Below are 12,968 nucleotides of genomic sequence, written 5' to 3'. Positions count from 1 at the left end.
ATGGCTTTGTTGCTCATATTCTTTGGAGACTTGTTCTTCTTGAAGAGGGCTTGGAGTTCCCTCATTGTGAGACTCTGGAAATCCATTGCAACCGTTTCTCATGATTGGGTACTTGGTAACAGATTATGCAGATTATTCACAGAAACACTAAAAAGCATATGCAAGAGTATTCACGGGGAGATTGAGATCGTTTGGAGGGGGAAGAACATGGAGCAATTATGCAAAGACAATAGAGAGAGATTGAGTGAGACGTTGGAACAAAAAAAAAAAAAAAAAAAAAAAAACTTCAATTCGAAGCAGAATTCATTATGATTGCTGCTTTACTTATCTAAAATGTGATCGACAACATAAAATAAAACTTCGAAGTAAGAATCGTGTACTATTATAGCATGAGAGGCTATCGTCAAGACTATTTTCTCACCTTTACGTTTGCTGCAAAATTTTTCCCAGTTTCCATAGTTGCATTCGGATGTGGGTAAGATTGTTAGAGAAGGAGAGAGAGGAGAAAGGTCGGGAAAGAAAGGGGGAGCCAGAGAGTAAGAGAGCGAGATGGATGAGGGACGAAACAGGGAATCAAAGGGAAAGAGAGAAGTAGCGGCCTACCTTTTCTTGAGGTTACGTCTGTTCGTGAAAGAGAGCTTGTGAGAAGGGGATATCGGGAAGAATGTGGTCACGTTTAAGTCTTTGGATGGGACTTCAAGGGTATTTTCGGAAATTAAAAATTTTGACAAAAAATATGGAAAACGTATTCTACAATAATTACACGTTTAACATAGTTATTGCTATTCTCCGATAATATAATTTATTGAGTAAACAAAGGATTCCTCAAGGTATCACTACAAGAAATCATATTTTTGCCGACGGTAAGAAATATGTTCCGTAGCCAAATATCATTTTCAATGACGGATATTATAGTATCGTAGCAAAATATTATTTTCTGCGACGGTTATTAGGTACCCGTCGTGGAAAATCTAATTGGGTGACAGATTATATATTTTCATCGTGAAAAATACATTTTTAATGACGGTAGTAAAAAGTCCGTCTGTAAAAATAGAATCTTAACGACGGTACCAACGTTGCGTCGTCGATTAAATATTTATAATGACAAGATAACATTACCGTCATGCAGAAAATGTAATTTTAACGACACTATTAATATTACCGTCGCGGAACATATTTATGACGACAGTATAATTATTACCATCGTGAAAAATATATATATTTAACGACAGTATTTGCAAATACCGTCGTTGAAAATATCATCGTAACCACGGTAGAATAGATACCGTCCCTAAATTGCCTTAAATTTTTGGAGGGATACCTTATCTTCCCGCTTTCTTCTTTCCATTCCGGCTTGAAACATCTCTCTCTCTTCTCCTCTCTACCCGACCATCTCTACCCCATTCTCGCACGACGGAGAATATGGAGATCAATGATCAAAAGCTACCTCTTTAGAGGCCTGCTGCCATTGCTGCTGTAGTACCTCATTTTTTCTGATGAGTATTTACATTTTCCGACCTCAAACCTGCCACCAACAATTTCAGGTCTGAAATCCTCTCTCATGATGAAACCCTAACCTTCAATCGGACTCACACCTCCTTGATTCCCTAGCCCCAACCCCCTTCTCTACTATCGCCTCCCCCATCTCTGCAACCCCTCTCCCACTCCCTTCTCTACTGTCTGCCTCCCCCTTTTGAGCAGTTGCTACGGTGGAAACAGAGGTTTGTCTCTTTCTCTCTCTCTCTCTCTCTCTCTCTCTCTCTCTCTCTATTTATGGTTGAGTGCAATGTTTCCATTTCAGGGTTTTTATGAGCATTTTTTTTCTGGGTTTAAAGCTTTGTATATGTTTAAAGCTATAGGCATTTGTACAACTTAATTTTTTCTGGGTTTAAAGCATTTGTATATCTTAAAGTTATAAGCATTTCTGGGTTTAATTCTTACTAGCTAGTGTCTAAGAAATGGGCAGATTAGCACCGGTCCATCAGGGGGAATGGCAGAGATGGTTTTGAGCAGAAGGTTTGTTTTTTCCTTTCAAGAAAAGAACTCTCTGTAAGGATGATGATGATGCCCTATAATTCAAATTACATCCATTTCCAGGTAGAAAAAATTGTTGCAAAATCCGAAACAAAGACAATTTCTGAAATACATAAATATGATCAAAAACCAAAAAATTACCTAACAAAACCAGAGCAGGGTAATTCACTCCCCTTCTTCGATGACCTTGGTTCCCAAACCCTTCAACCCCTCAAGTGGGACTTTTGCAACAGTAACTAATGAGTAGAGCTCCTCTTTGGTGGTTTAAATTCATAGTATACTCATTGAATTTTTTTATGTTTCATTTTTTTTTTTAAAATTGGTTGTTTGTTCTTTCTCTACATTCATGTTTTTTTTTTAAAACAATGCAAAGTGGGTATATATTGGAGGCTTCACAGAAGATAAGCAAGTAATTTTTGTGACTCAATTCGTTTGTGTTCTTAGTGACATTTCTTGCTTTCATTCTTAATGTACATTTTTTACTTTCATTTAGTTATTGGTAGTGATATGCACACTCCAACATATGCACAGATGTGTCACATCTTCTTGTATCTTAGTTTATACAAATTGTATTTCAGTTTGATATTTATATGCTTTCTATCTTTAGAAAAATAGAAGGCAAGGAACTACCTCATGGTTGCGAGACCGTCTGCTCTAACTTGGTCCAACTTATATCAAACTTGGACAGTGACCCACAACTAGGTTTTATATATTTCCATGAGAGTTTGTGGATGAGCTCGCTAAGTTGCATGTATTTATCTTCCTGGTAATTGTGATGATTTTGAGCATATCACATCTCTCACTTTTCTTCTGTCTTAGGTGATGACAATACCAAGTTCTATTGGATTTTTACCAGAAATAATTAAATCATGCTTTGACCTACCAATATTATATGGCTCTTGTCTGATATGATTGTGGATGAGCTGCACTTGTTATGGTGAGTGGATGTGATGGTATGCTATCTCTGTCTTAACCTTCCCCCTTTGTTGATCCAATAAGTCCTTTATGCTGTATATGTCTAATCTCAATTCCAATTTTCAAACTGCACCAAAGAAGGTTAGTTATCTATAAATGAGTAAAAGAGCTGGAACAAGGTTTATGGCTTCCCCCCCCCCCCTCCCCTCCCTCTCATGTTTTCAACCATTTCATCTTGGCTTAGTAAGGGTACATATTAGAAGGCATTTTTATTCAATTAGAATTACTCTCATTTGTTATCTCATATGTGAGTCTTTATGGGGTGGGGGTGAGTGTGTGTGGGGCAGCATGGGGTGGGGGTGAGTGTGTCAGTGTGTGTGGGGGCAGCAAGGGGTGGGTGAGTGTGAGTGTGTATAGGGGCAGTATGGGGTGGGGGTGAGTGTGAGTGTGTGAGTGTGTAGGGGCAGCAAGGGGTGGGTGAGTGTGAGTGTGTGTGGGGGCAGCATGGGGTGGGGGTGAGTGTGAGTGTGTGGGTGTGTGTAGGGGCAGCAAGGGGTGCGTGAGTGTGAGTGTATGAGTGTGTGTGGGGGCAGCATGGGGTGGTGGTGAGTGTGAGTGTGTGAGTATGTATAGGGGCAGCATGGGGTCCCTTTCTTCACAGTTCTTCCTTTTATAAACCACACTACTATAATAAACCACTATCCCCATTCTTCTCTTTCCATCCCAAACCACAGCAACTTAGAAACTTAGTCTCTCTATTCGGCCAGGTTTTTTGGTGTTTATGTGTTAGATTTAGGTGGTAATGCAGTTTTATTTTATTTTATTTTTTAAATTAGGATCAAGAGAAATGCTTCTCTAGTAGAAGGAAAGGAACCTAAAACCTGCCCCCCAAGTCAGGTTACAAAACCAGTAGAATATATAAATAAGAAGCCGACAGGAAGGTAAATTTATTTGTTTATTTTTATTTTCAGGCTAATTTCTCACAGTTTTTCTACTAAAAATCATTTTTTTAAAAATTTAATTTAATTTCTTCTTTATCTTTTACTGCAGAAAACTAACTTCAGACACAGAGAGGGAAAAAGAGAGAAGAAGAAGGAACCATGGTGGGAAATAGGGCTCTGCCCGAGAAAATGAAAACCCTCTCACAATCTCATATAGTCTTCAAATCTATTACCAGAAAGAGAATTTTTCCTCATTCTGTCAATGTGGAAGCCAAACTACATTAGCTTTAGGAGAGAGAGAGAGAGAGAGAGAAGCTCTTTGAAATCAGTCTTCATCCTCAATAGACAGGGCTGCTCATGTTATAGCATATAATATTCTTTCAAATTGTTGATTGATTTGAAACATTAGAGCATGACAAAATATCAAATATCAAATTACTAACTCCAACAGAGGAGCCTCATGCACTGGGTGCACCCCTTTTCTTTTTTTTTTGTAAACTCCAAAGAGGAAAGGTTGTGGCAAAATGAGGCTTGATTAAATTGAAGTGTTATCCTTACTTGTGGGAAGTGTTATACATGGTGGAATATAAAGCTGAGATGCACACTTTATTGCTTTTCCACATGGCTAATCTCAAGGGGACCTTATGGGATGGACAGGGCTGGTTTTGCATTTCAGGGGTAAAACCCTTCTATTTTTTTGTTTTCTTCTTTCAATTGTGGTAAAGCCCTTCCTACAGGCTTACTTTGAGGAATGAGCACTGTTATATTTAATAGGTTTTTTTAAGATGAAAAACACATACTCTATTTAAGGTTGTGTGCAATGTTTCCATTTCAGGATTTTGTTGAGCATTTTTTCCTGGGTTTAAAGCTTTGAAGATTGTTACAAGGTATGGCTCTCTCGATCTCACTCACTCTAAGAATAGCTTTTAATCCGATGCTGAAATTTGGGGAAATCAAAAGGCAAAATATAGATATTCTGTTTTCTATATGTATTATTAATCTTCTTCCAAGCTCTCTCTATCTCACTCACTTCATACATGCAATTTGTTGGGCACTGAATTAGGCGAATGTGAGCACGGCCATGATTCAGTAATCTAGACTGAAGTGTCTAAGAAATGGGCAGATTAGCACCGCTCCACCTTTCGAATACAAATAAACACAAATTCAAGCACCATCATCATTTACCTCTTCTTCTTTTTCGTTTTTTCTTTTCTTTTCTTTTTCTTTAGTCTTCTCTTTACCACCGAATCACAACACACATGGAGAGGAAAGAGGGAAGCTGACCTCCAGCCCTGCTGCAATAGGGCAGCAGCTCCCAGTCTCCATCTCTTCTGCAACACTTCTTATATTTTGTCTCCTTCAACTTCTTCTTCCCATTCTACTCTCCTGCTTTCATTTTCTTCTTTACTTTTTCTCTTCCCTTTGATAGCTATGGTTGAGACCACATGGATCTGAACCAAGCACACTCGTAGCCACATGGCCAGCAACCCATGCAATAACAACATTATAAAGAAATACACACAAACCATACATACTCCTTGCTGCCCCTACACATACTCACACACTCACTCACCCCCACCCCTTAGACACATCTTCTAATCCTTTCCACAAACCAGGGCCAGTTCATGGGGGTGGGAGGAGAAGGGAACAATTGTTAGGGACTTGGGTAGAACTCATCCTTAAAAGCTCTAGCTAGTCAATCTCAGAACAGAGGAAATAGACACCAAAGAAGAAGAGGGACTGTGGGGGTGAGGGGAGGAGGGAGGGGGGAGAGTAAAAATCAATTCTATACAAGGATCCTTACTTCTACAATATCACTTGCACAATTGCAATAAGGGACTAGAGGTTCAGACACCAAAAAATTGTATGTTAAATTACCTGTCCTCAACTAGACCTACTTAATCATTTTCAACTATTTAGATAGATAGGAAGAAATTTGAAGACTGATCAAAGGGAAGGTTGACTGCAATGTTTCCATTTCACGGTTTTGTTGAGCATTTATTTTTAATTTTTTTGGGGTTTAAAGCTCTGTATATGTTTAAAGATATAAGTATTTGTACAAACTTTAATTTTTCTGGGTTTAAAGCATTTGTATATCGTTTAAAGCTATAAGCATTTCTGGGTTTAATTCTTACTAGTGTCTAAGAATTGAGTAGATTAGCATTGGTCCATTAGGGGGAATGGCAGAGATGGTTTTGAGCAGAAGGTCTTTACATGGTTTTATTTGTGATTTTGGTTTAAAAACATTAAGCCATGGATGAGGCACTTCCCAAAGTCCTCTATTTCTAAGTTTTTTGTCCTCTTGCTCCACCCGGTTGTTAAATCAAAGTAGGAGGTATCATTAATCTGTGCAATACTTGATTATGGCAGTAGGCTTAATTGTGAAAATACTTGATCCATAACCTGAAAAATAATAATACTAATAATTAAATGAAAATTTGTTCTTCCTTAGCCCTGAAATTAACTGTAACTTGTTTAGAACCTCTTGAACAACTGTTGCCTCATTATAGAACAGTGCCACTTCAATAATATAATCGGCAGCGGCATCATTGATGCTTGAAGGCTAGTTACTTAGTAGTAAATGAGCCAAGGGTTCACTATTTCCTGATCTCTAATAAAGAAACTGAAATCATTGTAGTACAATCTTATATGTTTTACCTGCAGATAGAGATCAAAGTAACAAGCATTCAATTAATGGACAATAATATATAAATATAGTTTGTATTAATCATATATATTTGATCACCCGCCATAGGAGGTGCAATCTCTAATATGATCCTTAATCTTACGATAATACCAAACTGCCCTAGTCCACCTAAAACTCCATAGAAAAGTTCAGAATTTTTCTCTTTTGAACAAGTCACAAAATCTCCTCTCTTCCTTCAATCATAAAAAACTCCAAACAAGTCAAATCTCCAGGTTCATTTATTTAATATAATTCTTTTTATTCTAGGTTCAAAAACAACAAAGTACAGAATCACCCACAAGGTAGGACTGCAGGACCAGAATTGGAAACTATTGATATCTGATAAATCACAACTCAGATGGGGTGGGGAAGAAGGTCGAACAGGCCTCTAAGATGGATGAATAACTCCTTTAAGTGTGATTGAGATCCAATGGTTAAATTAGGAAATATAGACAAAGTTCTGAAATTAGTAAGTAAGTTCGGAATTAGTAACTGACTAATTGTGAATAGAACTAACTAGTGGATGTGGTTCAACTTCTGGTCAATGGAAGAATACTAGTGGTGGAGGAACTATCCAAATAATCTCAAAGATCTGCTGGGCAGATTGAGAAATATAAGGAAGGAGAAGTAAAAGCAATAGAACTCCAAGAAAAGGTCAGAACTCACAATATATCAGCAACACAACTCCAGTAGGTTAAGGAACAGTTGTAGGGATTAAGCATCACTACAAGAAATATGATTTTTCGCGACGGTAAGAAATATGTTCCGTAGCCAAATATAATTTTCAACGACGGATACCTGTTTATTTCATGTATATCTCCCTTTTAGAATGTTTTCTGAAGAACCTCTTAATTGATTCCTAACAAAAACGGCTATGTAATTTGTCTACCTTGTTATACCAACTATGCATGTTGTCTCATTAGACTCCTGTAGTCTTATTGAATGTAGTAACTATTATTTCTTTCAGTATTTCAAAATTGATATAAATTAGAAACATTTAGTACTTCATGTATGGTTGGGGTTTCATAGGATCCCGCTTTGGCTCACCACACCCTATATTGAGATGGATTGGGGCAGTGATGAGTTTTTGTTTGTAATTTATTGGTGACAGGGTTGGTTTGGTTCAGTACCTAGGATATGGTGGTACAGGAATGACTAGCCACAAATAAAAAAGAGAAAAGAAAGAGAAGAATAAGAATACTTACAAGAGGGGGAAAAATCTGACTTCCAATTACTTACAGTCACCAATAATTTGTTTCCAATGTTACCTGAAATTTGCATAGTCAACATTACCAGAAAGGACCTGTAACTGAAGTCCATAAGAATCGTGTCAAAAAAATCTTGAGAAATGCACCCAAAGCTGTGAACCAATGGCCTGCTATGGTCTAGAACAGCAGGTCTGTCAATAACCCTCCAAAAGAGCAATATCAGCAAGATCTGTTTGCAACTCTCATCACAACGCATATTACGTGTGAGGAAGGGGTTGCTAAAATTACAAGTGAATCCGACGGTTAGATTGGGAAAAATCAAGAGGTTTTGATGACTAAAATTAGAAATATAAGGTTAGAATCAGTAGCAAACAGCAACTTAACTGAAAAAATAGCAAGCCTTAAAATAGAAATTAAGGAACAAATTAGTATAGTAAATAGAAAGTAGCTGGACAGAATTAGAAACGAAGCCAATAAGGCTCTGTATGGCAATGTTTGTATTCTAAAAAATCGATTCTAGGTGGGGGGCCTGCTGTCGATCCCTTTTGCCATTTCTAAGGATGTGTTTGAGAGAATTAGAGTTGGATGTAAGGTTGTAAGGGGTGTAAAAGTTCCAGATGGCCTTTGCAGTAATATCGCACGGTGTGTGCAAGAACGTAACATATTAGGAATGAAGAGCCATGATTGTCATATCATGATGCAACAACTTCTTCCGGTAGCATTGCGTGGTGTGTTGCCTAAGAATGTTACCATTATATTAATACAATTATGTGCATTTTTTCGGGATTTGTGTAGTAAAGTTGGGAAAGAGGAGGACTTTAAGAGGCTTGGTGAAAGTGTTGGCATAACACTTAGCAGTATGGAAAAGCTTTTCCCACCTTCATTCTTTGATATTATGGTTCACTTGATTATTCATTTAGCCCATGAAGCTAGCTTGGCTGGTCCAGTACAATACCGTTGGATGTATCCAATAGAGAGGTTAGTTTGAAATTTTTGGCTTAAAAAGTGAAGCTACTAGTGTAGGTTTCATATTATGATCATTAAATAATGTCATAAATTTATTTGTGTTTAGGTTCCTTAAACAACTTAAGGACTACGTGCGCAATCTTAGTCGGCCAGAGGGATCAATAGCAGAAGGATACATAGGGGATGAGTGTTTGACTTTCTGCTCTAGATACTTTGAAGGTGTGGAAACAAGGTCGAATAGAGCGATCAGAAATGCAGGTTCAACAGAACTAGAACATCCAATCTCTATTTTCTCAAGAACAGGTAGGCCTGTAGGGAAGTGTGAGATATTACGACTAGACATTCAAGAAAGGGACCAGGCTCATCGGTACGTGCTAAAGAACTATGATGGATTAAATGAATACCGAAAGTAAGTATTACATATCAATGTTCTATTTACAATATATTTATATTTGATTGAACTTTATATTTTATATGTTTATGAGAAAGTAATAGTTCTTAAGAAAATTATGTACATACTTCTAGGCTCCACAAAGAGAAGTTGCAAAGATTAATGGGTCGTAAATCTCGCCCACATCTTATTGCGACAAGACATGCTAAGGAGTTTCCAGCTTGGTTCAATGAGCATGTAAGTGCAACACATTTCAATTGTTTGGGAGCTAGGTTAGAGCCTATATCTTCTTATATGTGGCTTAATATTGTGTCATCAGATCTTGCATCTACGTCAGAATGGGGAGGAGGTGCCTCATCATATCAGATGGCTTGCTCGAGGTCCTAACTTGGATGTGAGAAGTTATAATGAATACATCTATAATGGCATCAAGTTTCGTAGTAAGTCACATGAGAAGCATAGGAAAACTCAAAATAGCGGGGTCCTTATTACGGCAATTTCAGAAGATTACTCCAGTTCAAGAGATAGACATCCTATTGAAGGAATTATCACGTATTATGGTTTGTTGAAAAAAGTAGTTGAATTGGAATATGCAGAGGATCTCAAAGTAATATTATTTCATTGTGATTGGGTTGATAACAGAAAGGGAGTAGAGGAAGATGAGTTGGGGTTTGTACTTGTCAATTTTAACCATTTATTGTATAGTAGCCGAGATCAGCTTGCCGAACCATTTGTACTTCCATCACAAGCAGAGCAAGTGTTTTACATTGTAGATTCTCATAGGCCTGAATGGCAAGTTACCATGAGGCCTAAAAGTAGGGATATTTTTGATATGGGACAGCAGGATCCGGATCGTGATGATTTAGATCAGACATATACACAGAGTACATTACAATATAGACAATATGTAGAACATTCAGAGGATGATGGTGATGCCAGTCTTAGTTGGGTAAGATCTGATGTGGAAGGTATTATAATTGACACCCCCATCGGATTGATCAATTCAATGGAAAGTTCAGATGATGATATATCAAATTGATTGAACATTAAAATCAAGTAAGTCGCATATTCTTTGAGAAATAAATGGAAATGTACTGACTTAAATGCAATGCGTTCTTTATTCCTTCACTAACATTCAAAGTCCAATATCCAATAAATTCTATATCGATTTTTAGTCTTTTAGTGACATTGATTAAGCTTCTTCTCTTTTTGATTTGATAAACACAACCATAACTTCCTCTTTCTCCAACTTGGATAAGTCGTTCTTTCTATTATTTCTTTGGCGACAGTTTATTTTTATGGAATGCAAGGAATCAAATCATCCAAACAAAATGAATACAGGTTGAATTATAAACCATGCTCAGTTGAGAACAAACTGGTCTGAGAATGTGTAAAGGTCTTATGTTTCAGGCTTCAGCAAATGCAACCACACAATTTTACAGTAGAGAGACATCAAATTAGAGAGATATTTAAAGGTCTTATTTCTCTATATGAGGGAAAGATAGATTGAGCAATTGGATCATCATCTCCCAATTCTATATCGATTTTTTGTCTTGTAGTGACATAGAAAGACTTCAGATTTTTTTACTTGATAGTGGGTCATATCCGTTGCTTACATTAATGTATACTTCACACCAAAAGTCATGTAATTATGGATTAGTTACTTTCATCAGTTTACACTATTGATATTGTCATATAGAAAATTTATCTGATATTTCAGATTTGAGTTTATTGATTTTGCAGGAGTGAAACAGGGAAGAATCATGAGTCAGGATGATTCGACCCAGCCTCCTGGGTCGGAGGATTGGACCCAGGAGGATAGTGGCGCTACTACTCTGGGTTAGTCAATTGTAATGTTACTCTTTAAATTTGATGTCAAGTATTATTGTTACAGATGATTAATTTCTTCTTATGTTGGGCCATTTACAGTTCGTAGGGGAAGAGGCAAGAGGGGCAAAACAATGGCAAAAGACATTGTAAACATGCCTAGTGGGGAAAAAATTTGTATTGGTGTAAACAAGTATGGCCAAGCAAACTCTACAAGGACAGCCAAAATAGCTACTTGGATTGGGTTGTTAGCAAAAAACACCGACTTGTTACCATTAACGTACCCTGATTGGCGAAAAGTGCCGCAAGTGTACAAAGATGATGCATGCGCCAAAGTCATGGTATTATTAATATCAGATCCATAATTTGTATGGCTTACATAATAATAATACGATAACTAATATCTTCTTTTTTTTTCTTTTAGGAGAAATTTGACATACCGGAATCTAGCCGGAGTTGGATCCTAGAGAAACTTTGTGCTCGATGGAGGGATTACAAATCTCTACTGAAATCTGAACATTTTAATAAGTATGAGACGGATTCAGAACGTATGGCAAACATTGATCTGAAATGTATGTCTAAAGAACAATGGGAAGCTATGTTCAAGATGTGGGGGGACAATAACCATTTGGTAAACATACTTTTGTATAGAACTGAATGTAGTTTAAATACTTTTTACTACATTTACTGTCTTTGCAGTTTTAATTGAATGCAATATTCTTGGTAGGAACTTTCACAACGAAATAAAGATAATAAGGCCAAACAAATAATGCGCCATACGACAGGAAGTACTTCCTTTGCAGTATTACGTGAAAGGAAGGTAAGTGATTTGTTTTACATTAATATTTCTTTTATTGAAGTTGGCTATCTCTTAGTCCCAACATTTTCTGATATTTCTTTCTATTCTTTTTTTTTTTTTAAGAAAACTGAGCATCCAGAACGTTTATCTCCTTCTCGTATTGAGATGTTTGATTTGACACATAGATCGACGAAGACTGGAAATTTCATAGACCCTGAATCAGAAAGGATAATGGTTTGCATTCCAACTTAGCTATTTCAGTTGACCTCTTCTATATTCCCTAAATTAAAGTGTTCTTGTTCATTATAACTTGCGAACAAGATAAACATAGAGCTTAGTAAGAGAAGTGAAGAAGATCAACAAAACCCTCAAGTCCGGAAGAAATCTTCAAAGGTGCTCTGACAGATTCTCATGCGAGAGTCCGCTTGATGGGTGCTGGAGTAACCCCAACAAAGATGTGGGGCAAAGAGGCAATGCGCACCCAACATAATGCATCTCAGATTGCAGACCTAAGAAAGCAAAATGATCAGTTGAAAGAGATTGTCTCTCAACAGGGAGAGGAAATATCTCAGTGGAAAGAGAGAGCAGCTGAACAGGATGCAAGGTTGGCTAAGCAGGAACAAATGCTGGCTGAATTTGGGGCACATATGAAATCATTTCAGGATTTTATGTCTTTGTCACAAGCTTCCAAATGAGAGGTACATGGATCTCCAAACCAGAGTTCAATATTCCAAGTCCTTTAAACTCTCCCTTCTTCCTTACATATTGAGAATTTTTTTTTAATTCATGGATCATTCGCTATGGCTAACTCACCCACCTCTTGCTGCCCGTACACACACTCACACACTCACACTCTCCCACCCCTTTCTTTCTTATGTTGTATTAATCCACCCTACTGTTCTGTTCCATATGGAATTATCCATTTGGAATGTTCCATGAGTAGGCTCATGAGGTGCAGGTGGGTTGCACCACTTGAGTAGGTTGAGACCACATGGATTCTCCATTAATCCACCCTACTGTTCTGTTCCATATGGAATTATCCATTTGGAATTATCCTTTTATCTCCCCCCCCTTCCTTTTCTCAGTAACCCTCTTTCCATTTCCCTTTTCTTCATCACCTTATACTTGATCCATAATGTACTACTACACAATTATAGAAGTTCAGAGGAAAAAGACTAGAACAGCTGAGAAATAAAGATTA

The 12,968-nt window shown here is 37.4% G+C and overlaps 2 protein-coding genes across 2 annotated transcripts; both read left to right on the top strand.

Annotated features, from left to right (window-relative positions):
- Positions 1-9,270: 9,270 nt before the first annotated feature.
- On the top strand, positions 9,271-10,192 carry LOC122663930. The gene is made up of 2 exons (XM_043859602.1): positions 9,271-9,378; positions 9,461-10,192. The coding sequence occupies exons 1-2, from the start codon at positions 9,304-9,306 to the stop codon at positions 10,178-10,180; spliced, it is 795 nt and encodes a 264-aa protein (XP_043715537.1). The 5' UTR covers positions 9,271-9,303; the 3' UTR covers positions 10,181-10,192.
- A 280-nt stretch (positions 10,193-10,472) lies between these two features.
- LOC122665449 lies at positions 10,473-12,169 on the top strand. The gene is made up of 7 exons (XM_043861599.1): positions 10,473-10,482; positions 10,885-10,980; positions 11,071-11,309; positions 11,393-11,599; positions 11,696-11,788; positions 11,891-12,001; positions 12,089-12,169. The coding sequence occupies exons 1-7, from the start codon at positions 10,473-10,475 to the stop codon at positions 12,167-12,169; spliced, it is 837 nt and encodes a 278-aa protein (XP_043717534.1).
- The last annotated feature ends 799 nt before the right edge of the window (positions 12,170-12,968 follow it).

Source organism: Telopea speciosissima, chromosome 6 (assembly GCF_018873765.1).
Source record: "Telopea speciosissima isolate NSW1024214 ecotype Mountain lineage chromosome 6, Tspe_v1, whole genome shotgun sequence".
NCBI classification, from domain to species: Eukaryota; Viridiplantae; Streptophyta; class Magnoliopsida; order Proteales; family Proteaceae; genus Telopea; species Telopea speciosissima.
This window is presented reverse-complemented; position numbering and strand designations above follow the sequence as displayed.